General features: G+C 35.3%; 2 protein-coding genes across 4 annotated transcripts in view; one reads left to right on the top strand and one right to left on the bottom strand.

Annotated features, from left to right (window-relative positions):
* The window catches only part of SASS6 (SAS-6 centriolar assembly protein), a 51,848-nt gene extending 47,354 nt beyond the window's left edge, over window positions 1–4,494 (top strand). For both annotated transcript variants that reach the window (XM_079902323.1, XM_079902322.1), the window contains 3 exons: window positions 461–558; window positions 2,316–2,410; window positions 2,515–4,494. In XM_079902323.1, the coding sequence (XP_079758449.1) occupies window positions 461–558; window positions 2,316–2,410; window positions 2,515–2,621 (300 nt within the window). In that variant the 3' untranslated portion in view covers window positions 2,622–4,494. The remainder of the gene's footprint in view (window positions 1–460; window positions 559–2,315; window positions 2,411–2,514) is intronic.
* Window positions 4,495–4,727: 233 nt separating this feature from the next.
* MFSD14A (major facilitator superfamily domain containing 14A) overlaps window positions 4,728–26,323 on the bottom strand; it is a 39,270-nt gene continuing 17,674 nt past the window's right edge. The window contains exons 3-12 of one of the 2 annotated variants that reach the window (XM_079917826.1): window positions 22,232–22,294; window positions 21,350–21,477; window positions 19,213–19,327; window positions 16,003–16,221; window positions 15,601–15,714; window positions 14,788–14,859; window positions 9,693–9,805; window positions 8,435–8,532; window positions 7,176–7,339; window positions 4,728–6,087 (exon numbers count right to left, since the gene is read on the bottom strand). In XM_079917826.1, the coding sequence (XP_079773952.1) occupies window positions 5,881–6,087; window positions 7,176–7,339; window positions 8,435–8,532; window positions 9,693–9,805; window positions 14,788–14,859; window positions 15,601–15,714; window positions 16,003–16,221; window positions 19,213–19,327; window positions 21,350–21,477; window positions 22,232–22,294 (1,293 nt within the window). In that variant the 3' untranslated portion in view covers window positions 4,728–5,880. The remainder of the gene's footprint in view (window positions 6,088–7,175; window positions 7,340–8,434; window positions 8,533–9,692; window positions 9,806–14,787; window positions 14,860–15,600; window positions 15,715–16,002; window positions 16,222–19,212; window positions 19,328–21,349; window positions 21,478–22,231; window positions 22,295–26,323) is intronic. The other variant, XM_079917827.1, reaches the window with a different exon arrangement.

Here is a 26,323-nt window from a genome sequence, read left to right as displayed (position 1 = left end):
CATACTATATGCTTGATATTTTAGTTTCGACTTTTGTATAGATTCTTGGATTGCTTTTGACTATTTCAGTATTCAAATTCCTAGCACTCATTTAGAATCCTTAAATATGACAGGCTTAAAGTTCGTGAAAAGGGAAGAATTCTCAGAATGCATGAGGTAAATGCATCATCGTGGTATTTGGTTACTTTTAGCATCAATAACATTTAAATGTATTAGTGTTCATGTTTTTGTTTCAAAATAATTAAGATAATTTGTGCTGTTCATCTTGCTGATATGACAGGAACTTTTTTGTCAAGGAGAAATGGATTTTTAAATTAAATCTTCTCAATAAAATGTGCTTGTGTTATATAGCTTGAACTTCTGTGGTCTATATTCATCAGAGAAAAAATTTAACCACCTATCTCCATATAGAACTGTCTCAGTTCTCACTAATTCAGTTACATGTTTTCCCTCTTTACAGGTGCAGTTTAACTTGCAGTTTCCAAAACCAAGTACATCACTAGGAGATGTTCAATCAGGAACAACTGTTAGTATGCCTTGCTCAACTGATAAGGAAAAGTAAGCTCTTGACATAAAATTTAATGTTTGTAATTTTTTTTAATGTTTGTAATTTTGAAAGGGAGTTTTTAATCAGCGTTTGAAAGCTATTATGACCACTTATTTATGTAACGTTTTAAGTTGCTGATCAGTGGGATTTGACTTAGTCCCTTTTAGCTATAAGAAAGAGGTTTCTCACATTTTTTAAAACTGTAGGATAGACATATAGTAAAATTTAATTTTTTAAAAGGGATTTTCCTACATAACTGAAGAACACCCTTTCATATATTCTTGGGCAAATAGATAGAAATGTTTTAAATTCCTCAGAGTTGGCTGTTTTGCTTTTGTTTTCCTGTATGGCTGTGTCTGTCTCTAGAAGCTCTTTGTTTTTCTGAGTAATTGCTTCCGGTGTAAAGTAAACTGAGAAATCAGCTGGTTAAACTGTTAGAATTCTGGGGTAGATAAGAGTAAAAGGGTTTGTGAGGTTGCCCCCTAGCCAAGCTAACATAAGTAAGCTTTAGTGCCAATTTGTGACTTCTGTTTTGCCTACTCAGAGATTCTTTGCCTATTTTTTTAGATCTTAAGCAGGTTTTATGTACTGAAGTTTGCTGAATCAGTGAGTTGTAGCTAGAGTAAACAACTTATAGATGCAAACTTGTCTCTCTGGGTAGTCTTTGTTTGTAATACTGTTTTCTTATTGTGCCTTTATTTACTTAAAATGTAATCGCTTTAAGGCCTGTCTGCTGGCACTCATTATCATGAGCTGTCACCATCCTCAGTATATTGCAAACTAAAAAATTACTGTCATGGCTCAAAGAGGCTTCTTATTCCAGCTCTCTTCACTCATTGGCTCCTCTAAAGTTAGTACCAAGATGAGTATTAAAATAGTTAATGTTTATGAGCCTCTGTTTTTTAAAAGTGAGAATTCTTTGAAGTCCTGAAATGTATGTGTTTGTTATATTTAAGCTCATATTTGTTAGTGGCAGAGCACCTAGAATTCATATTAATGGTAGAACACCATGTTGTTTATTTGTTTAACTCCATCATACCACACTAAGAACAATTTTACTTACAGATCATATTTGTGGTACAAAATCAAACATAATCGTGTCCATAAAATTGGGACTGTTCAGCTATTTTGAGATTTTTGTTTAGAATTGGTTTGTTTTGTTGTCAGCTAGTAACAAGTGGCAAAGGTTAAAGAAAAAATTTTAAATTGGAAAAGACACCTATTCAGCCACTTAATTCTTTTCTGAAAATTGGGAAAAGACCATCATTTAATTTTAAAGATAAAATGTCATTGTTTTGCAAGAGCCCTGAACTTCTTGCAGGTGTACTAATATAGAAACTGTTAATACTAGACAGATTTAGAAAGAAGGAATATCGTGGTTGAAAGAGGAATACAGAAATATCCCCTCCTTTGTTTTTTCAAAATTTCATATTTGTATTCATCTGACCAGAATTCATTATTGTACAATGTGTACTAATGTTTAATAATGACAACTTTGAAGCATAACAAAATTTTGAGGAGCTTTTGGTCAAAGGAAAAAGATAACTTACTCTTTACTGGGAAGAAGTATACTTTGGTTTATGAATAGATGAATTATTTGCTTAAGAACCCAGTGAAAAATGGGATTTGTTTTGAACAAAGCTATAAATATAACTTATATTATTGCATACATAGTATATGTATGTATATAGATTAAACATTCAAACTTTACTGAAGCGAAAGTAAGACTTTGTTAAAATAAGTAAATAATTACTATTTTCCTTTCAAGTGCTGAAAATTTAGGGCTGGAATCCAAATATCTGAAGAAAAGGGAAGACAGCATTCCTTTACGTGGGCTCAACCAAAATCTATTCAATAATCCAGGTGAGAAGACATTTCTGAAGTGGATTGTACACTGTGGTTTAATTAAATGTATTATATAAAGACTTAAGTGAATGCAGATAATCTTTTTTTGTCCTCATTTGCAGACCATCAAAAAGACGGCACTTTAGGAGCATTACAGACATCTTCCAAACCCGTAGTCCTCCCTTCTACATCTTCAGCATATTTCCCTGGGCAGCTACCAAACAGTTAATCCTAGTGTCATCTTTTACTTTTATTGAAATTTTAGAAATTCAGCATGGTTTTAATATAGAAACAACACAGATGAAATTCTGAATAAGCAAGTTTCAAAGTTTACTTGAGCTACTGTATTAGATTGTTTGGATCCTTTAAGCACTGCTGTCGTTTATGCAGTTTAGAGGGGCATATTTGTACTAGGGAATGGGTGAAGATTCTTTTTAGTTTGGAACATGGTGTTTTGTAGAATAATAGTATGAATTTTATTAAACTAATCCTTAGAAATTCTCAGAAGTTCTAAGGAAAGAGTTGATCCTTGTAAGGGGACATTCTAATCATATTCAATAACTCAGTTAATTAAAACCTGCTCAGATATATATACTAGTATGAAACCAAAGAATGCTATCAATTCATTTTATCCTTTTCATTAGTACAATAAAAGTTTTAAATTTGCCACCTGAGAATTTTAAGGGAAAATAATTATTTCTTGAGATATATTATTGATATTTACAGTAAAGGGAAAAGTCCTGAAATTACCTTAAATGAATAAATTCTTCATAGCAAGTAAATATTTTCCTTGAAACCTTTAAATTATCTTTTGAATAAGTCTGTTAAGTAATTTTGATAAATTTATTGTACAGAAAATCTTGGACAGTCTAATTATATGACCAGATTAGGTACAAAGTGCTTTTAGTCATTTGAGGTGCAGTTTATGGATTTTAATGCTTCCTGGAAGTCTACAGTCATCCAGTTTTTCTCCTTCATTTGGAGTTTTGTTTGTTATGCAGTTAAATCTGTATTAGTGGAATATTTGTTTTAAAAATTAGTACTTACACAAAATAATTACTGGGAGCATCATGAATATTCATTTTGCTTATATCAAAATAGGTTCATTTTCATGTTTGCTTATTAGTAAAGTAGGCAAAATGAATAATGTTAGAAGTTACAACTTTCTTCTCTTCCCTATAATTAAAAGTTTCAAATAAGAATTGTTCCTTGGGAAAAATGAGGTAATTTAAAAAAAATTCACCCAGGATCACAGGGTTGCATTTTGTTTTCTTACAGACAACCATCCAGTAGAGTAGCATTCTCTTAAGAAAACTAAATCATTTTGTTTGCAGAGATTGCTCATGCTCATGTGATACTTAAAAAAAATATTTTCAAGGACCTTATTACACAGATGAGGAAGAGAGACATTTCAGGATACTGATGACCTACTAATGTTATTGGCTTCCATGGTAAGACAAAAAATATTTGCTAATTTTTTTATGAAGCCACAGTATTGAGTCTTTCCTTATGATACTTTTGAAACTGCTGGTAACCACAAGCTGTCTTAAACTAAAAAATTTAATAACTGTTATTAGGTAGTCACTTTTTATATATATTTTTTTGTCATTTAGATATACTATATTAGTAAGAATACTCAGTTATAATAACTTGAAAGCACTAATAATCTGGAAAGAAACTTTCTGGCAATATTGGAATCTTTCCTGTAAATAGTATGTAATATAAAACTTTGTGACAAGGGTTTGGATAGGATAAATGACATACAGGTAGCTCTTTTTTTTAAATATAGATATCCTTTTCCATATCCACACATGGAAAACTGGGAGAATTCCCAAAAGATATAGAGATCATTTTGATATCAAACTTGCTAAAGACTTTTTGGTATTAAATATATATACACAGACTTTCGAGTGTGCTAATTATTTGATCTACCTCTTAAACTTTTATTTGAAATTGTTTTGCTGTGTGCAGTTGTACATGTGTTAATAATCAAAATATTGCATTTAATGTATTTCTGTGAACTGTGAGCTTTGTTAATAAAGTATTAATATTTTGGGAATCTGACATGTAAGCAGTATGTAAAAACAAACATAGGACTGACCTACAACACCTGTGCTTAGAAAATTAAGTACTTACAGTTAATTTATGAACTAAGTTTTCATTTCTTTGCTTTTGTCTTCCTACAACAGTATTTTATTGAGGGAAATGAAATGGATTCAAAGGGAGAAGGTGTAATGCTTTGATTTGTTACTGTAAAAATATAGTAACAAAGCCAAAACAGCCCTCATAAGGGAATCACAGATCAAGACTTTCTTTAAAAAAAAATCATTAAAATATTTAATTTTATTAACAGAATATTTACATTTCTTTTAAGACCTTATTTAAACCATAGTGAATGTTCCAAGTTTAAAAAGCATTAAGCAGTAACCACACGTAAGATGAAAACAGTGTAAACTATACAATACTTTATGTACAATTTTTTACAAAGTAACACTTTTTTAAATAATATAACTGGACACAAAAATATACACTTTAGAGAAATTCACATCAGTAATTGTATAAAGCTCTCTTCTAGGGTCCTGAAAATTTAGGACAAACATTAGCTCTGTAAATAAAGTGTTACTGTGACAGTCCTGAAAGGCCACTATATATATTTATCTACATATAGATATCACATTGACATTTTCAAGGCTACCAGCTTTACTATATAATTTTTAGATTATGTATTCAAGTGTTGAGGTTCTTATGATTATGCAAACATTAAAAGAATAGTGGTATAGTATAAGTAGCTGGGGAACAAATGCGAGCCAGCATTTAGATTTACAGGCTCCAAACACCCCAATTTAAATTCTAAATGGCTGATATTTTCTCATTTCAAAAACAGTAGTGAATAATGTTTAAAATAAAATTACTACAAACAAGCTTGAAACATGATTCAGATTTAATATAGTTTTCTTAAGAGTTTTGTTTTTTAAATGCAAACAGTTCATTTACCATTTCTTTACTTTAGTGCATCTGCATTAAGGCTTTGAATTATTTGACCCAAGATTTTACAATATTAAAATCTGACTCACGATTTTACAATGTTAAAATGAACATTTCCACACTATACTACCTACTCTGTCTCACTGCGAGTCAGCATAAATAGTTAAAGCTCAACACCTGAAGGAAATGGTAGCAGAGACATTGCTAGTATCTAAGAAGTTACATATATAGTTTTAAATTTTAATTAAAGGATGTATAATAAAACAAAAAGCTTAATGGCAAGAAACTGGTGCTAATAAACAAAAAGGTTTCTTTTCAAAAGAAATTGTAACATCTTTGGAAAACTGTCCAGTTCTTTTCTTTAGTTCCCACGGAGTTCATGCAGATACATTTCTTAAGACAATCTTAAAGTACATTGTAGATGGAAATGGAATGTACGTCCAGAACTATAGGTGAAAACTAAGACCTGGGTGCTGATAGAAAAGTCTTCCTGATTTCGGTTGTCACACATTTGTGTCCTGGAGTAAAGGTTCTTTGGCCTCTCCTGGCGCTTGTGCACTATGAGGATGGCTGTGACTGCCACAGTGCTTTCTCCAACTGCTGGACCTTAAGCTTAAATTGGTATGTTCCGGAATAAACAAGGCAACAAGCAGAGCCAGCAGTACTGAACAGGCTCCAAAGAGGAAGGGGGGGCCAGGGATGATGGAATTCTGAGGAAGGAAAAGAGAATTAGGATTTTTGCAAAGACTTCTTTGTTCATAACAAGAAATTGCTTATCTTTTAGTAGTAACTGATTGCTGTGAATTATAAGCCAATGACTCCTCTCTTTCTTCATTAAAGCCACAGCTAGAAAAAACATTCCCTTTTCAAGGGGAAAAGAAACACTGTCACACTCTCAACATAAAATTCTGGGGGATAACAGCTGACCCAAGAAACAGCCAAAAGATTTTTTAAAAACAAATACATGCAAAAATATATTGTCATTTATAGCATAAAATCTGAACACATTCTATGAACCTTCACTTAATTTGTTAGTTCAAGAGGAAAACAGGGAGATCTCACAAGTAAAATCAAGTAGTATATAATATTAACTACAGTAGCAGAATCAATTACCATTTTCTTTGTTAAAAAGGTAACTACATTCTCTAGTGACAAAGTAAGGAAAACACAGATAATGTCGTTACCATGAGAAGAATCAAACAGACCTGTGTTTTAGCCCCAAATCACATTCATTCTTAGCAAAACCTTGCACTGCCAGTTTTACCTGTGTAGAGCCCACAGACAAACATTCTTTTTTATTTAAAAGTAGTCTTAACTGGTTAGAAGATTAGTGTAGAACTCTGCTAAATACAAGGGAACTAATGAGTTGTTTGTACTGGCTAAAATAATGTGTTTCGCTGTTAATGTTTTCAGTTGTATGGAGGGGAGTATAGCGAGCAAGTGAACAAAGATGTTTACCAGCACCTAACTGATTCTTCTACAGAAGGCAGACCTGATACAGGGAACCTCTAACATTCCAGAAGCCTCAGATGAAAGACAAACAGTAGTATAGACAAATGGCTGTTACCTATGCCACTAGGTATACTAAGACAAACTAGAATACATAATTTTTTAATTATCAAGGGAAGAAAAGAACACACAGCCAATTTTATAAAGAAGTACGTATATAGGAGGACATAGTCCCTTAGGCTTTGGTTTTAAGTGTTTTTATTCAATCTAAGAATCTCAAATAAAAGCTTTAGTGACCAAAAAACATCACCTTTCAATCCAGCCAAATGAACTATATTTTTATAATTACCTGTTCAAAGTGGTGCTGTGGGCTTGTGTTTGTTCCCAAGTCTGTTCCTGTCATTGGCAGTTCTTTAAGTTCCACATGGAATATGTAGAAAATGAATCCATAAAGGGCTGGTCCCAGACCATTGCATAATCCTCTAATTCCTGTTATCATCCCTTGAACGACACCTGAATTGTTTAAACAAGTTATTTAGTGTACCACTTATTTTTTCCTACCCTAGAACCGATACAAACATGAAATCACTTATTCTAAAGGCAAAACTTACCAGACACTAGCAACTTACTGCAGTGGCATCAAAATTACTTAGAAGCTCTACAAAGTATAGTGAGCTATCTGATGCAAATGTAAGCTCAGGTCTAATGTAGAAACAAGGGGGCAAAAGCACTGTATTTCCTTTAAAAAAAAAATATGTTGGCTCAAAATCAGCATGAGTTCATAAGCACAGCTGTTAAAAATTCTGTCCCCAAGCAGCTACTTAAGACCCCAAATATAGCCCCTTTTTATAGAGTTTGATTTTTGTTTACCTCTGGGATCTTATCCCAAATTTAAAATGCAGCTTGATTTGGCCACAGGCCTTTCCTTATTTATAACTAAGTGACCTCTGCCACTCTTTTGTAATGCCCCTGTTTTTCCTTTTGACATAAACAGGCTTTTCAAAGAATTATTCCTCACCTATTAGTATTTTAAGAATTAAGTGTTCCTGCCACAAAAGTGTAAGACAATAAAAGTACATTTTCTATGTGTCTTTAGGTGACAAACATACAGTGTTAATGAAAGGGTTATCTGCGTATCCCTGAGATGTCTAGAACATCATAGCATATTGTTTATGTAATAAATAAATGGTTAGTGAATATAAGGTGACTAACCTTCATCACTAAATTTTCTAGCAAAAGAACAGACAGGGCCACATATTCACAGTGAGACAAGGTTATCTACCTAAGGATAATACCCTAGAATCTGCTTTTCCTCTTTGCAGTGAAAGCAATTTATTTATTTTAAAAAAATTTTATTGCAGTATAATTGATTTACAGTGTTGTGTTAGTTTCAGGTGTACAGCAAAGTGAATCAGTTATACATATATCCACTCTTTTTTAGAGTCTTTTCCCATTTGGGCCATTACAGAGTACTGAGTACAATGAAAGCAATTTAAAATTCTCTACCCTGAAGATACGCTTATGTTTCAGAACTTAGGAAAGAGACAGAACAGAGGATTAGAATATTCTGTATTTTTAAATAATTATCATTGGGTCTTATCAACTCACCTTGTTGATCAGCATCAGCAGTTCGTGAGACAAGTGCACTGACAGCTGGAAAGGTAATGCTAGACATGGCTGCCACTGCCCCAGCAGCCCACATCATCCTGCAATCAAAAGCAGCAAAACAAAAATAGTATGTTATTATTATTCTCCACTGTACCTGTCAAAGTCAAAATACATACTTAAAATCAAGTAAGAGAAATGGCTGTGGTACAGGAAAAAGAACTATACTTGCTCTTCCTTCTTTCCTATGTGACTGGACAAGTCACTTAAAAGTCTAACCCTGTTTACTCTTCTAGAAAGCAGAAAAACAACGACTTATTCACAAGAATGCTGTGGGTTTCAATGTAGAATTGGGATATCACACATCACATCTAAACTGTAAAGTGTGTTGGGTATTATTTCTGCAGGACTTGGGCAGGTGGGGAGAGAATGTAGAGAAACATCATTAAATGTTTCCAAACGTTCGCTAGTAGAACGGCAGGGTTCCCAGAGACCTGTGATTCAGTGCGAAGAAATCACTAATTTGATCTAAATGTGCTACTGGCTTGATGTTTAAAAGAAATGTTTTCGATAAATTGTGAGCACCTCTTTTGCAAGTCTAGACAGAAAAATAAAACATCCATCAAAACACACTCTTGGTGCTTACTCATATCCAAGTCCAAACAGAGATGATGTGTTCAGTTGAATGAAACACTACTGCACATTGTGGAGTTCAGTCCTGTAATACCTGAGCACAAAGGTGTGCATGCGCAACCTGACAGCAGCATTATTACCATTACCTCCCTGCAGGAAACCAGACTGGCAAGAAAAGCAGAGAGCTTTCCCAGCATAAAGCCGGGATCAAAACAACTGGACTTCTGGTTTGCCATCAGTAATGATCACTGGTGTTACTCAACTTTTTTTTCCTAACCTTGCTGCTTTGGGATTACATGTGTTTTTCTGACAAACTAAACTGGATTAAATGCTCATTAGAAATTGAAAAACTCCATCTCATTCAAAAACCCAACCTGTTGCTTAGATACAAAATGTCACTCTGCTATCCTCAAGCCACTATAGAGTATACAAATACACAAGTGAGAAACCTGTGTTATATACACTTTGAAAGAAAAAAAGCATATTAAGAGACAGATTAAAGTCTAAGCCTTAATTGAGAAGCAAATTAAGAAATATAAAAGTTTTGTCAGTTACACCTCAATAAAGCTGAAAAAAACAAAAACACGGCAAACACCAAAATTAAGAAAATTAAAATATTTGTACCTACCAAGGTTCTGAACCGAAGCCATACCATGCCAGCTGTAATATTTGAAATCCCAGACCCAATAAAATGGTGTTCTTATTTCCAATTGACCTCATAAGTAAACTCAAGACTATGGTCTAGAAAATATGAAAAATCAAAGTGGCTTATTAGAATAGAATAAGCTTTTTAATACTGAAAAGAAAAAAAAGCTATTTGGTGACCTATTTCAATCTATAATATAAAAGGACTATTACCACTTTTCTACATTTTGGCTTTTCAGCAACAATTGCCCTGAATATATCTGAGACCATTACTCCAGGTCATATAAGCAGATGAAAGGTGCCTCTGCTGACACAGATCCAGATTCAGGGGAAAAGTCAGAAAACTGAAAATAGAAAAGGTGAACTTCATGTTCAGTACATTTCTACTGAGGACCACTTAAAATCAGAAATTGTAAACAGTAGGGTTGAAAGGTTCTAACTCATGGTTTAGAGATCCCTGTTATGTAATAGCTTTAAAAAAGTTTTTACAGGTCCAAGTTAATCCAAAACGCTGACTAAATAAAGCTGAAACAGTACAATTACTCATATATCCTTCACCTAAATTAACCTATTGCTGATGCTTTTATGAACAGTAGATCAGTTTAACAAGTATGACTTGGGAGTCGTGTAGGCTAATAACTAAGAACACAGCCTTGGGAAAAACAGCCTTAATCATCATTTTGGCTCTAACCATGTGACCCTGGGCAAGTCACTTCACTCTGAAACTCAGTTTGGTCTCTTAAAAGACTGTGATAATAGTACCTATTTCAAAACTGTGTCATGTGAGTTAGATGAAATGATATACTTAGCATTGTGCCCGGCACATTTAATAAACAACATTATGAATTGGGTTTTCTTGCTTTTCTCTCAAAGTTAATAAAAATTCAGCAATCATTTGGGGACATTAGTATTAAACATACCCCTTAAGATAGCTATTAAGTCCATAGAGGAAGAAGTGAAAATAATTCAGGAAATCACTACTTGATGACTGGCTGATACTCTAAACTCAAAATTATCAAGTGTAAGTTTAAAATTCTTTAAATTGAGACAATCATTTAAGAGTTTAATCAGGCTTAATCACAAATAAGCCAGCGGGAAGCAAATGAAGATCCTTTTAAGGATTCTTGAACAATTAACACTCACAGCTTTCCTCTCTGAGATTTTCCCTTAAATCGGGTGAGCGTGAGATTGAATTCCACAAAGCACAGAGCCCTGGAGTACATTCTTCAACAACCACAGCTATGAAAGGGAACTCACCCAGAGCGAGCACTCAGAGAAGAAAAACTTCCTGTGTATATGATACTCTAACTGGGACATCGATTCTCTCCCAAGGGCAAGGACTTCCTTCTCATTTATCTTTGTATCCCCAGCACCTAGCATAAGTTCTTTTTTTAAAAAAAAAAAAAAATTTTAAAGAGAACAGAGAGAACCAAGAGAGAGAACCAAGTCGTAAAGGTTAAAATGACTTATGACTTAACCAAGATGACACAGCTAATTAACAGTTAACTGACATCAACTTTGGTCACTCGGTCAACAAATATTTGCCCAGTTCCTACTGTATCCAATGGCTATTCTAGGTCTGAGGGCACTGACCCAGGTCAGAGTACTGGTCAGCAAAGAGATTACCTCCTAGTAGAGGGAAAACGGAGGTAAGCATACTTATCAAACCAGATAATTCCAGGTTGTAGCTGTTCTAAGAAAATAAGACAGGGTAATGTGATAGAGGTGCTGCTCCAACCAGGATGTGCAGGGAAGGCCCTTCTGAGGCGACATCTGAGGCGAGAGCTGAGTGAGGAGGAGGAGGTATGTGAGTATCTGGGCAAAGAGCGCGCGGCTGCAGGTGAAGCAAGCACAAAGCCCTGGGCTGGAGTGTGTTCAACGACACGGAGAACGGAGGAAACGGGGGCTACGTCGAGAGCCTGGATTTCATTCTGGTTGTGACAGGAAGGGAATATTAAACAAGAGAGCACTATGGCTCAATTCCCACTTTACAGCAATTCCGCTGCCAAGTGGCAAACAAGCCGTAGGGAGACAAACATGGAAACAGACCAGATGGAGGCTACGGTCTTGGCTTAGACTAGGCTCCTAGTAATGGAGATGGTGAGAAGTGCTTCAATTCAAAATATGTTTTGGAGAGAAGTGAAAGGAGATACCATCTGATGTGCCGGGTGTGGGAGAAGGAGAAAAAAAGTAATCAAGAATGGCACCAAGGTTCCTGGCCCCAACAGCCAGGAGAGTGGTGATGCCACTGAACGAGATGAACAGCACTGGGTGGAAGGAAGCCAGGTTGCAGTCACAGCCATGTCAAGGGTGAGATGCCCACCAGGTGTGTGACAGCACTGAGGAAATGTGTAGAACTATCTCCATGCACTCGTGTAAACGTTTATTGAGTGCAAATGTTATGAACTCGTGCCTGCTGGTGCCAAGGAAGTGATGGGGCCTATGGCAAACCAGAGAGCAAAGGCCCGAAGGGGACAGCAACCATGGGGCTTCCACTGAAGGTCACATTCATGTTACCACGTCTCCTCATTTGGGGGAGAAGCTGCATTTCCATATTTTTATATCACACCTCCCAATTTTTAAATGCTTACTACTACTTTTTAAAGTTTTAAAATCACTATGGGAAAAAACCAATGACCTCTAATTCAGCACCTACTGGGCTGCAGGCACAGTGCAGGGTGTTAGAGTGACCAAGACAAATATGATGTAATTCTGACCTCGCAATCCTCTTGGAGCTCTACTAGAGCTCACAAAGCTACTGAGGCAAAAATAGTAAACAGAGGTAAAATTCATAATATGGTGTATTCTGTACCATGATAGAGATACACCCAAGTTAATATGAGAACTCAGAGAAGGTATACTTAGGGGGTGAAAGGGGGATGCAGTAAGGACGGCAGGAACAAAGGCACAAGAGCAAGCAAGAAAATAAAGAGAGGCAGGCTCTGTGCTACTGGAGAGGAGAGTCAAAGACACTAGTCTTTCACTTAGAGGTCAACAGGGGAGAAGTCATTCTCAACTGTATACTTGCCATAAATGAGAGCATAAGCTAATGCTTCTTCCTTTGGGGCTATAAATTTTACTTGATATTTTAATTCATATAATGACATAAACTTAATTATCAATATTTACATGCAGACTACATATGCCTATTCACCTGTTTCTGAAGTTCAACTAATTTTCTCACTTTAAGAAATGTGATTTTACATCTCAGAAACTATGCTTCTGTGTAGGCCCCAAAAGCTGAGTGGTCATTTAAGTACTGTATTCCTTGTAGACCATGTTTCTGTTTACAGTATCTGCTGTGCTAGCAACGCTGGCTGGGTCGTGACTCATTCCTTCTAGATTCACAGCCCTCATGACCCTGCTGCTGCAGGGCTCTTTCCAATGCAAACCCAACCACGCCCCCTCCTGCGTTCACATGTCTGCGCTCCTGAATTCTGAGCTCTTAGGGACTGTTTTCCATCCTGTATTCCTTTATGCCTGATGCAATCTACTGAGCAGAGGGAAGATTTCCTCTAAAGCACCTTCAACTCATCATTCAAGCAGTCTACAGTGTGCCCAAATTTATTAGGTGCCCACCTACAGCTTGCCTGCTCAGTGAAGTATGAAACGGAACTTAAGACCTTACAACTACTAACCTCTTTAAGTGTCATTATAGTAAATGTTAGCCTGTTCTCTTTAAGATCTAAATCAAATAAAATAGTAGCAAATCTAATCTCAGCAATATATGAAAAAGATAAGACATAATGATCAGGCTGGATTTATCTCAGGATTCAAGGTCAGTTTAACATTTGATAATTCATGAAGCTCTAGTCTTAGTACACTTTCCTTTGTGTTCAGAAAGGTTTTTTTTTTAAGCTATTTTTATATATGGGCAACAATATATTTCCCCCCAAAGCTAAAGAGCATATTTCTGAGGCCTTGGGGGAAGTATATTATACAATTTAAATTTAAATTTGAAGCCTATCACTAAATCTACCAGAAATTCATAAATGATGAGATCTGCAGAAGCATCCTACCTCCAAGCTGGTGAAACATCCAAAGTACTATTAAATGGACTTTACTTTCCATTTTAAGAGTAGAATAAAACAGAAAAAGCTGCAACCTAGTAGATTGGATCTAAGGTGGGAAAGAGTGTTAGAGTAGATTGTTTACAGAGTCTGGAAAAAACATAGCCCAACAGAAAGAAATGGGAGGGGTTTTTTCCACAGAAAGGAGAAAGAGTGGAACTGAGATAGTCTGAAGGCCAGATGAAATATCTCCTAAGAAAATCCAGATTCTTCTGTTGATTAATATCTTATTCATCAAACAACCACCAGCTACCAACTGGGTTTCCAAGATAAAAATATTTTCATGTCACTTCTCTGCTCAAAACCCTCCTATCTTCTTGTCAAGTCTTATGATGACCCAGAAGGCCGCACACGATCTGGTCCCTCTCCACCTCTCAGAATTCATCTCCTGACACTCTCTCCCTTGTTCACTCCACCAGAACCATACTGTCCCCTGGCTCTTTCTTACACATGCCAGGAATTGTCTTTCAGAGTTGTAGTTCTGTTCTGGCATATTCCAGTGGACTGTTCCTCCAGGTATTCCAGTCGATTGTTCCTCATTCCTTTGGTTCTCTGCTCAAATGTCACTTGTATCAGCAAAGCCTTCCCGACCCTCCCAAATAAAATAACACCCTGCCCCCAGCCACGCTCTACATCCCTTGTGCCCTTTTTCTCTATAGTTTTCATTACACCTGATATGTTTACACTGACATGCTTACTCATTCTCTTAACCCACAAGAATGCAAACTTTACAACAGCAGGGATCATGAGCGCTTGACACATGATAGGTATTCAATAAATATTTACTGAATGAATCAATCAACAGTAGAACAAGACTAATGTAAAATTTCTGATTTTATGCAGGTGAATACACTAGTGTAAATCAATAAACTGTCTTTCTGGTTTACACATCATATGTTGATTAGTTCGTGTCAGTCCCCCAAATCTAATCAATACTACCTATACTACTAACAGAATTATGTTTCCGAACCTTCGAACATCTCTCCCTCTAACGAAAAAGAAACTCACCTGTGCAATAATGGAAAGAATGCCAAGGACTGCTATAAAGGCTGCAACACTTTCTGGTGAAAATTTCATAATCTAGAAGGTTTCCAGAAAAAGTAACATTAATAAAATAAGCATAACAAATACCATACTAATGCAACTACTTGTATATTAACATTAAATCGGCCAGAAAAAGAAAATGCAATTCATTTGTAACCAAGTAACTCCTCAGAGGAAGAATCTGGCTTTCACTGAGGACCAAAATTATAATAAGTGTTAGATACTGAAAATAATAGCTACATAACTTAGATTAAGTAAATCTAAATCCCGTAATTTTGATTTCCTAAATAGGAGACCGCTATCAAGCATTCAAAATCCATTTTACAAATAAATATTGCACCATTTTGTGCTTTTTACAAGTACTGATAAAGGCTTAAATCTCTGCCTAGTAAGATTAGTGTCAAGGAGAAAAGAACTAATGCTCTTATTTTGGCTAGCTGCTTTACAAATATATGTTCTAAATCACAAAGAGACTGGAGCAGGTGAATGGATTAAAGCATCCCATCACCCGTATAAGCTACACATAACATAAACAAGCTCAAATGACACACTTTGACAGGAAAATCATCTCTTTTTGCCTAAGCCAAAAGTCTTCATAGAAATGCATAAGGAACGTCAGCCACACTGAACAGGAGGTTAATTCTAGTGAGCCATTATTTTTTAAATGATAGTCATTTCTAAAAGTCCCTGCTCTTAAAGTTCTCTCAAGAGTAAATATTTTGTACTAAGGCACTCAACAATGAAAGAAAAGTCCACCTTGGTAGAACAGAATTTTACCTGTCTGAGGTATAAAAAAAAGCTGGAATATTGGCCTGCCTCCGGTAAGTAGGAGAGAAACACCGTAATGCAGATCAGCAGCACTATGGAGTCCTGGCCCACTTTCTTTAAGGACTAGAAGAAGAAAGAGACCAATACAAGGTTTTATATCAAAACACTGAACTATTCTTAAGAACATGCAGAGATATCTTCTGGCAGTGTATATACAGATAGCTAGTTGTCTTTTTTTTTCCCCCAGTTTATTCTCATCCTCCCCAAAAGTATTCTGAAAAGTATTTCAAAATATTTTTAAAAATCCATCATGATGTTTTCCCCAAAGAAACATCCACAACAAAACATTAATGCTGCGCTGAATCACACATTCATTTTTTTGTCAAAGTGAATGAAAAAGCATAAACTTACTGCAAAGGGGTCAGCCTGTTCCCAGGAAATGGGCGCTCCCCATGACGCGGGCCGCATCTTCTCAGGTAATGACTCTGGCACAGCAACAAGGATAAAACAAATATCTAGCAGAGCTATCGCTGTAGCCAGGACCACCACCAAGCTGTCCCCATACACTCGCCCAAGATAAGCGCCAATTGCAGGGCTGGTTACCAAACTTGCAGCAAATGTTGCTGAAACCTGCAACAAACCAAGATCAATAGAAAGAGATTAGGCAGGACATCTGGCTCCTTTACTTCCACACCACAGAGACTCTGACTTATGTCAGTCCTCCTGCTGCAGTTTCCCTTTCCTCCTCCTACCTATGCCAGTTTTCTTATACTTTCTTCTTTTGCAGAAAGAGAAAAGAATTAGATTCTTAACTAAAAAATATGTAATAACCTCTAAGATAGTGGCTTCAAACTTTCTTTTAAGCCTTGGAGCCCTCTGTTTAAATAAATCCTACTGACAAACTTGTAAGTAAAAACAGATTTAAAAATAAAAAACTGTTTTAGTTGAAGAAGGGTTGGGGGCCTGGATTACCACCCAAACACCCAGCCCACCCCGACTGCCAGGCATGCTGGCCCCTAGGGTGCCTCCATAATCCCACAGTGCTCTGTGAACCGAGTCTAAAACAATACTCTAAGGAAATCCAATGCCACTGGGACCTTTCCCCCAATATTAAAGTTAAAATTAAATGAATGTTTACTTTGATACATATTTAAAGCTGGCTGAAATAAAGCTTAAAGACTTTAAAGTTTATCTTTTCAGCAGTAATAGTGTTAAGCCGCAGCACAAATCTGAACTTGGTCATCATTAGGTGGCAGGGTTAGGAAGAACGAGATCATCCATCCTTGGCATTGAGCCCATCTCTAACCATGTCTCTCTAACATCCTGAGGAAGCCCATACAAGTCTGGTGAAGATGCAGATTAAAGTATAGAAAACAGGGGGAGAAAAACTGTTAATCCCAGAAATATCTGGCCTACTGGACAGTGGCCTGCAAATCAACAATAGATGTGACAACAGGTAACAAATGATAGAGACCACATTCTTCAGAGGATAATTAGAAATTAATGTTATAGGTGCATGAGCTTCTGCTCCCTACTCTTGTGCTTTATTCTGTTTGTATGCTCTTTCTGACTTTTGCATGGAGGATTTAAACTTCACAGGAGTGCTTATTTACACAAGCACTTATTTGACAAGTACATAAAATTCTAATAACTATAAACATCTAGCTATCAACCCAAATGTTCATCAACTAGTGAATGGATAAACAAAATGTGGTATATCCTGTACAGTGGAATACTACACAGCAGTAAAAGGAACTACTGATATATGTATCGGGATAGATAAACCTCCTAAGATTATGCTAAGTGCAGACACAAAAGACTACATTTTGCATTATTTCATTTATATGAAATTTCTATTGAAAGCAAAACTACAGAGACAGAAGGTAGGCTGGTGATTGCCTGGGGTCAGAGGTAAAGTGGAGACGGATGGCAGATGGGCCCAAGGGAACTTTTTGGGCTGATGGAAATGTTCTAAAACTGTATTGTGGTCGTATTTTGTTACAGTAGCTCTAAAAATTCATTACAGTGGGCTGTGGTCTCAGAGAGACCTGGGTTATGAGCAGAGCTCTGGCACTAGAGTTGGGAAAGGGGCAGTGGTTCTCACTGTAAGCGTCAGTGAGGTATCTGGGAATAGGAGAGAGCAAAGGTCTAATCAGAGTGCAGGTATTTCATGTCATTTCCCTTCTCCTCGATTCTCCTCCCTGGTGGCTATTTTTTTCTGGCCAGACAGAAAGATGACCACAAAGATCACTTTATTCCCTTTTATCTGCAGCCATATTATTTCTAGAAGATTGAAACTGTCATTTACTAGATGTGCCTTCAATACATAAAGCTTCCAGGTTGAAACTATTAATTTCAAAGATTTGGCTATGACAAAATAAATTACCTTAGCAAAAACAGAAACAACCTGGACTGTGGGCATGTTGCAAAGCTGTATAAATTTACTAAAGTTGATTTAACTATACACATAAAATGGACAAATTTTATGGTATGTAAATTATATCTCAGTAAAGCTGTTTTAAAACATCCTGGCTATCATTAACTTCATATCATTTAATGTTCTTGAGTTTACAACTGATCATTAGTTTTTTTGGTATGTTTCTCACTATAGGTATTTCCCTCCAAATCCTCTTAATTCCATGATTCTTTGTTATATTTTTTGATCTTTGAATCAAAGACAACAGACTCTCATAAAAGTAAGATTCAACCTGACACAATACTCAGTCCTTATTTAACAAAAGATGCTTGCTCCCTATCTGCTGAAGCTCATCACTGTCCTACTTCTGGCTAACAGTGATCTGTTAACTTATTTTATTTCTAGATTCGATAGACATTAAGTGTCCAGAATTTGGCAAACTACTGCCTGTGGGCTGAATCTAGCTATAAATGATTCTTCCACGTTAAAAGTGATATAAACACATGTCCACAAGCAAAAACAAAAGAATATGAGAGACAAACTTGCAAGGAGTAGTAAATAAGCCAAAGAGATCCAATGCAAAGTAAAATGAATATAGACAATATTGTACTATAATTATGTAATGTGATAAATATAGCTATAACAGCAATCATATTACAATATATAAATGGATCAAAGTAACACTTTGTGCACCTTAAAGTTAAATAATGTTATTATGTCAGACGTATTCAATAAAAATTAATTATTAAAAAAGCTAAGTTAAAAAAAAAAAAAAGAAAGAAAAGAAAAAAGAAAAAATATGAGAGAGACTCTGTGTGGCCCAGAAAGCCACCAAGAAGGTTTGGGATCCCTGAGATGGGTGTTAACCTATTATATTTTAGATTAGCCATTAAATAATAGTAATTTTAAAACTCATTACGTATTAAATAGTTCTTTTAGTATTCTATTAAAAAGAACTTATATAAGGTAAAAATATTCCACTGTAATTTCAAATCTGTGTGACTAATACTGACTGAATGAAAATATCAAAACTTACATGGCTTTGTACTGAAAAAAAATTTAATGTAGTCTAATGGATGATTTTATTATAAAATGTACTTATGCAAAAATAAATCTTATAATGCAAAGGCTTGCACTCCTTGTAATAAAAGACAATAACATGGTGTTTTTCAGCAGACACAAAGGTACAGATTAAAAATACATACCAGTCCATAAGCCATACTTCTTTCATGTTCTTGGGTTATATCTGCTACATATGCAAATACCACAGAGAAAGTCACTGCAAAAACCCCAGAAACAGAGATAACAGCAAAGTACCACCTAGGATTGAAAGATAATTGACAAGAAATGGTTAGAAAACAATTACTATTACCTTAATCTTCATTTTTATAAGTGAACTAATGTACGTATACCTAATTTCAGTCAACAGCTTACTAGGACAGTTCATAGATTAATTCTTCTATAAATCATAAGCCCCAGATATTATGTAAACAGGGCTAGATGTGGGCCTTCGATAGCAACTCAGCTACTATGCGGGAATACTTAAAATTAGAAAATGTATTCAGGTCAATTTTTTACCCAATTGTTGAATTGTTAAGTGGCTTTGTTATTGTTTCTACTAAAAATAGCAACAAACTAGAGTCTACTATAATTCATCTATTACAATTTCCCATCACAGTACTACACAAAAAAACAAAATCCAGTAAATAAAACTGAGGGACAAGTTAGTCTATATTTATCTTGAGTCTATATATAGAAACTAGATGTTTTTCCATAAGCTATCTTTAGTTCTTCAAATGTTGGCAAAACAACCTGTATGGCAGTGTCCAAAATAAAATGAACAAAAGCTATTTTAAAAAGCAAATTACATTTTGCTATACATGATTCAAAAATACCTGGCTGAGAAGAAGAAGTCTCTATTGTAATGCTGATGTTTAGTTTTTAAAATCAAGTGAAATCATATTGCACTTTCAAAATATCATGCTACCGGGACTTTATTGCTTACCAATTTTTTTCTAACATGCTGCTTTCCACAGCAAATAACTTGTTCATGCCCTAGATTTGTTTGGTAAGATTTCATTTAAATGATGAGCATTCATCAAGGGTTTGGCCTTCAGAGTTATATCTCACCTATGAGAGGAAGGAAGATCCTGCCTCATAAATAGCCCTGACCTTTCTAGATTCACCATGGAAATACAGCCGATCTATGATATAGAATTAACTAACATTAATATTCAAGTGGAGTAGAATATTAGTCAAAGAATTAAAAAATCTACAACTAAATTGGGCTCTATTATCTTGGGAAAATCATTCTCTTTGTGAGCTTTCCCTCCCTTCCTCCTCAGTGGAAGACTTGATTTTAATCAGGGTGGCCAAGAGCCCAGCCTCTTGTAACTAAGAGCAGCGTATGCCTGAAATCTGACCAAACAGATGCAAGCAGAGGTTGGGTGGGAATTCCATAGTTTCCCTAAAGGAAGGCAGTATGCTCTTTGTAGCCACTCCTTCCATCTTTTCTGCCTGAAGGTGACACAAGCTGGAGCTCACTTAAGCAGCCATCTGGACAGTGAGGTGATAGTGGAGGATGGCAGAGCATGAAGACAGAAAAAGTCTGGTTCCCGGGAACTGCCCTACCAGCTCTGGACTACTCAACTCCAGACTTCTTTTATATGGAGAGAGAAATTAGCAGTGAATTTCCTTGTTTTTAAGAAACGATTATTTGGGACTTTACTGATATATAACAAAATCTATTCCTAATTAATATAGATAATGATGATAAACGTTGTGTTTAACATCCTACTTAAGAAAGTAAAAGTTAGGGCTTCCCTGGTGGCGCAGTGGTTGGGAGTCCGCCTGCCGATGCAAGGGACGCGGGTTCGTGCCCCGGTCCGGGAGGATCCCACATGCCGCGGAGTGGCTGGGCCCGTAAGCCATGGCCGCTGGGCCTGCGCGTCCGGAGCCTGTGCTCCGCATTGGGGGAGGCCGCAGCGGTGGGAGGCCCGCGTACCGCAAAAAAAAAAAAAGAAAATAAAAAGTTAGCAACCCTATCCAGTACCTAAAATATTGTTTTGAAATTTGGGCTGTGAAATCCAAAAGCAGATTAACTGGTAGTCTACATGCTTCCTATAGTGGCATCTAGTTCAAAAAACTTTATTACTTACTGTTATATTACTTAGCTACTATATTTTTAAAGGCCCTCTTATCTGTATCAAAGAATAAATGTATTAGAAAAATAAATTAAAAACCTACATAGATAAGATGGAAAAAAAGTGGAAAAAATAAGGGAATATTCAGAAAACAATTAACAGTTGATATTTAGTTGCTATAATCTGAATGTGCACGTACCATGGGCTGATCTTCATTAAAGGAATTGGGGCACACGTGAAAAATACTGTTAGCAGCAAGAAGGATTTTCGGCCCCAAACATCAGAAAGAGCACCAATAAGTGGGGCACTGAGGAATGACAACAAACCCTAAAAAAAAAGTTAAATGAAGAAAATACATATACTATGTATACTGATGAGCCAAAAATAAATCATTTTACTACCACAGAAGAATTTTAAACAAGTTTATTTCTAAAATAAGTATATCACCAAACTTTAGATAAACAACTTGTTTCTTGTCTGTATATAATTTTTCAATTTCCCAAGACCATACAGAACCATCTGCGGGCTGTGGTAGCATATTAAACACAAAACGTTCTAATGAATTCTCAACCACAACTCTAGCAATTCTAGAAGGAATATCATATGCTAATTATCAGTTTATAAACTTGTTGATCAAATGGAACCAAGAGTAAAGAATATGTAGAATAATCAAAACTTTACCATATTGATATATTTTATACTCATGCATTTTTTAAATAGTTCTTTTCTCTTCAATCTATATTCTTGTTGCTAGTTTACAAAAAGCACTCAGATCTTTGTAAAGAAAGTGCCAACACATAAAACACAGGGGGAATTTGTTATGATGTGGTTTATCATTATTATACATAGTTGGCTATATGTAAGTCAAATCATATTTAAAACCCAGTTCATTTAAAAAGTGCTAAGTAATCCCCCAAGATATACTCCAATTGTAAAAATTAATACTTAGGAGATTGATCAACTAACTTAATAAACTGGCAGAATTACATATATTTACATAAGTATATTTGTGCATGTTTGTGTACATGCATATATATATATATATATATATATATATATATATATATATGATTGATCCTACCTTTACTCCTTGAATTAGGCCATTCATCAGAAATGTATGTTTAGGGAAGGTTTCATGTAATACCTAAAGAATAAGAACAAAATAAAAAGCTCATGCTACATTTTAGTCCTAGTAAAACGTAAAACATCCCTTCATAACACAATCCAATTTTATTTCATATAAATTTTCAGGTTTGTATGACACTATGCATATGAGTAAATACTAATAACACCAAACATTTATACGGCATTTACTATGTCACAAGGCACTAAATTGGGCACTTTATCACATTATCTCCTTTCATTCTTCGTAATGGCCCTATTAGAAAACTGATACACAGAGAGGTTAAATGTCTTATCTAAGATCACATAGTAAGTAGCAAAACTGAAAGTGACCACAGGAAGTCAAGCTTGAAAGTCCATGCTTTTAATCACTATGCTATCCTGCTTCCAACATATAACCGATTGACTTATAACTCCCTTTACAGACAGGTGTATTATCTAAGATAGGAGACTAGGAGAATAAATAGGGAAAATTTAATTGCCAAAAAGTGGACCTAGAGATTCCATAAGGTAAGAAAGAAAGAAAAAAAAATCCCAACCCATGAAAATGTATAACAAGTTTCTTTATCCTTTCCAAGGCCTGGTCTCAAACCACATGGCATCAGTTTGTTCACTGGGTAACAAGTGAACCATTGGGAACTCATTGGTTGAGAAAGTAACTGCGGGAAAGGTAACTAAAAAAATAAAAAGCAGCAACCACCATTTTCACAGCCTATGTATCAGAGGCTTTATATATACTTTTACTTAATCCTAACAATATTATGAATTAGATATTACCACTTTACAGATGTGGCAACTGAGTTCTTGCTTGACTTAAAGCCAATGCTTCTTCCATTATACCATACTGTCTCTCAATAAAAACAATAGAGAATGGCAATGTGGGGAATGAGACAGGTCGGAAAATCTTCTCTTTAGGAAGAAAAACTATGTTGGTTGTACTTTCTAACATCCTGCAAGTAAAACCTTTAGAAGGATTAGAAGGCTCGCTTTTCTTCAGTTACTCTTCTGCCAATAACTAGAAATTTAACAAAAATTAGCTTTTATGTAAAAATAAAATTAGAAATGTTTAGTATTCAAAGAAAATCACTAATATGGAAAAAATCACATATTTATGATATTCACATATTTTGTGATTCTCAACGGAGGGTGATTTTGACCCCCAGAGGACATCTGACAATGTCTGGAGACATTTTTATCATAACATGAGGGATCGGGGAGGGCGGGGGTCAGGGGAAAGAAAATATGTTACTGGCATCTATGAGGTAGAGGTCAGGAAGGCTGCTGAACATCCTACGATACACAGGTCAGCCCTCCCCCACAATAATCATCTGGCCCCAAATCTCGATAGTTGAAAAACCCTATTATTTATTATTTATAGTGAAGACCCATGGATCCAAAGAAGGTGGGTGCAAACTTTTTCTGTAAAGAACCAGACAGTACATATTTTCAGTTTTTTCTAGCTTTGCAGGCCATACAGTCTCTGTCACAAGTGCTCAACTCAATAAAAGCAGCCATAGACTATATGTAAATGAATAGGCATGGTTGTGTTCCAGTAAGACTTTATTTACAAAAACAGGGTACTAGCAGTATTTGCTCTGGCCATAGTTTGCTAGTTCTTGTACTAGAGAAAAAGATTTAAACTCCTTATCCCCAAACCTTTCATAACAACTTAAATCTGCTTTTGTTCCAGTTATTACTAAGGGCCAATTCTTTCTAGGGACAAAGAATGGATTTGGTGTTAAAAAGAAAGAAGGACATAACGAATGCTTACAAGAAGTTTTGTAATACGCTAAATCTTATTTCTAACAATTCACTTTGCCAAGCCATCTTCCATTCCAATCAATCTGGTCTTTTCACTACTTTAGAAATATTCCTATGCTTTCCAATATTCATACTTTTACACATGATATCCTATCTACCATAAATGTTTGTTCCCCTTATCTTCCCTATCTAGTCGACCCCAAAATCTTCCATATTGCTCCTTTGCTACCAAACTTTCTTGTCCAAAGCAATCAATTTCTCCTTTAGGACCATATAATGGGTGATTACAGCACTCCCTTGGTCATCACATATAGCTTTCTAATATTTTTTATATTACAGTACTCTGTTACTTAGGTCTTGTATTTTTCATCTTTTCAGGTATTTGATAAATATTTCTTTTCAATTATATTTCAAACTTCTTAAGGGCAGACAGGCACTATATCTACTACACTTTGCATTTAATATATTTTTATATTTATATTTTTTTATATATTTATATATTTTTATTTCTATTAGTGCCTCATCAATAGAGGCACTATTAACCGTTCACAAATGTTCATAATTAACAGATTATAAATTCTGCTTTCAAAATGACTTAATATAACATGACAATTATGCAAATTGTTTAACCAAATGTTACAAAATAAAAACTTTTATAACCCCTCCAAAGGAGTATAGCTAAAGATAAACAAACCCTCACTTTTTTTTTTAACAAAAATTTTAACACAGAGACAAATATTAATATAAGAAGTAATAAAAATGTTGGTTGTAAAGATTTTTGATTCTGGGGGACCCTTAAGCACTGGGGCTGAATAGGAAAAAAATGTGTCATTTTCCAATAAATTTTATGGATCTTAAAATTTTTAAGAACTTAAAAAATTTTGAGAGTAAATAGTCCTTAAACTATTAAATGCTTCAGGACTATCTCTGAGCAAAGAATGCTAAGCCATAGAAGAGATGCTGGAGGACTGGAGTGCAGGGTCTTGCTCCATAACATGGATTGTGCATCTAGCAACCTGAACCATCAAATATTGGCCTAGTATTTCTAGAACCATAGGTCTGTCAAAAAGTGAAACCAGTTCTTAGCATTATAGATCCTTAGTCCAACTGTCATTAATTCTCTTTATGTAAATGTATATTATTTAGTCAATCAATAATCACTGACTGAACACCCACTATGAACCAACCATATAGTCATAACCTCTCAAAGTGTTAGATTACTGTCCTTAAAAATGTCAATATAAAATTCTTCTGTGTAATTAACGTAAATCCCCTTGTTGGAGATTTCACCATCCTGCCCTGGGCAGGTCCTCCACATAGAACGCAGCCTTTGTTCTTTTACTGTATTCTAGAACAGTGTTCTGCAAGCTCCATGGGCTTAAAACTCAAAGATAATTGCAACCACATGAAATTTTTTTAAAATTTCTTTTAACTTCATATTACTTTTTAAAATGAAGGTTACTATAAATCCAACACCAAACATTTATTATAATTAATATGTTTTAAATTTGGTTATCCATTAAATGAATTAATTCAAAGAGTATCTTTGAAAATTGAAATGCTTAAATTTTATAATTTTTGAGAGCTATGTATGGGAAGAGAGAGATACATAAAATGCAAATAAACTCAAATATATCTTCATCCTCACTTTCCCTTTTTAAATGAATAAGAGCTGTGACTCTCTAGCAGGCACCATTTATAATCAGTTTCAAAACACGTAAGACAGAAATAAAATGTTTAAAGGTTAACAGACTTTTGGAAAAGAGAGCAAAGTGCTACAACTTGGTGCCTTCTACCCCAAAACTCACTTTTCCTCACACCCCAACACGGGGGAGTATAGGAGTTCAAAACAAAGAGAAAAAGCCTGCTAATAAAATCAACAACAATAAAAAATTGCAAGCAGAAAGTCTCAAAATGAGCAAAACCTTTTTTAAAAGCCCACAGTGAATTAGTATATTGGTTCTTAATTAGTGATATATACTAGATATATGAGAATCACTTCTAAAAAAATATACATGCCTGAGCCTCCCCCTTGAAAACTCTGATTTCAGCCAGAAAGGTTGTAAGGCCAGGTATTTGGGGGAAAAAACAAAAACAGGTATCACTAATATTCACCTCTGGTTTAAAAAAATCACTGACTTAATAGATACCACATTCTAACAGCTGAAACCTTCATCTCCAGTTGGCCAATCTGTCCTAACGGGGCTGGTAAAGCCTACCCTGAATCCAAAATCTCCTAAACTGATGGTTGCCTGGAGGGATGAGTAAGACTGCAGGAGAACTCTCCTGT

The sequence above is a fragment of the Stenella coeruleoalba genome (assembly GCF_951394435.1).
Source record: "Stenella coeruleoalba genome assembly, chromosome: 1".
Taxonomy (NCBI): Eukaryota; Metazoa; Chordata; class Mammalia; order Artiodactyla; family Delphinidae; genus Stenella; species Stenella coeruleoalba.
Note: the sequence above shows the minus strand (reverse complement) of the source record. Positions and strands in the feature narration are given on the sequence as shown.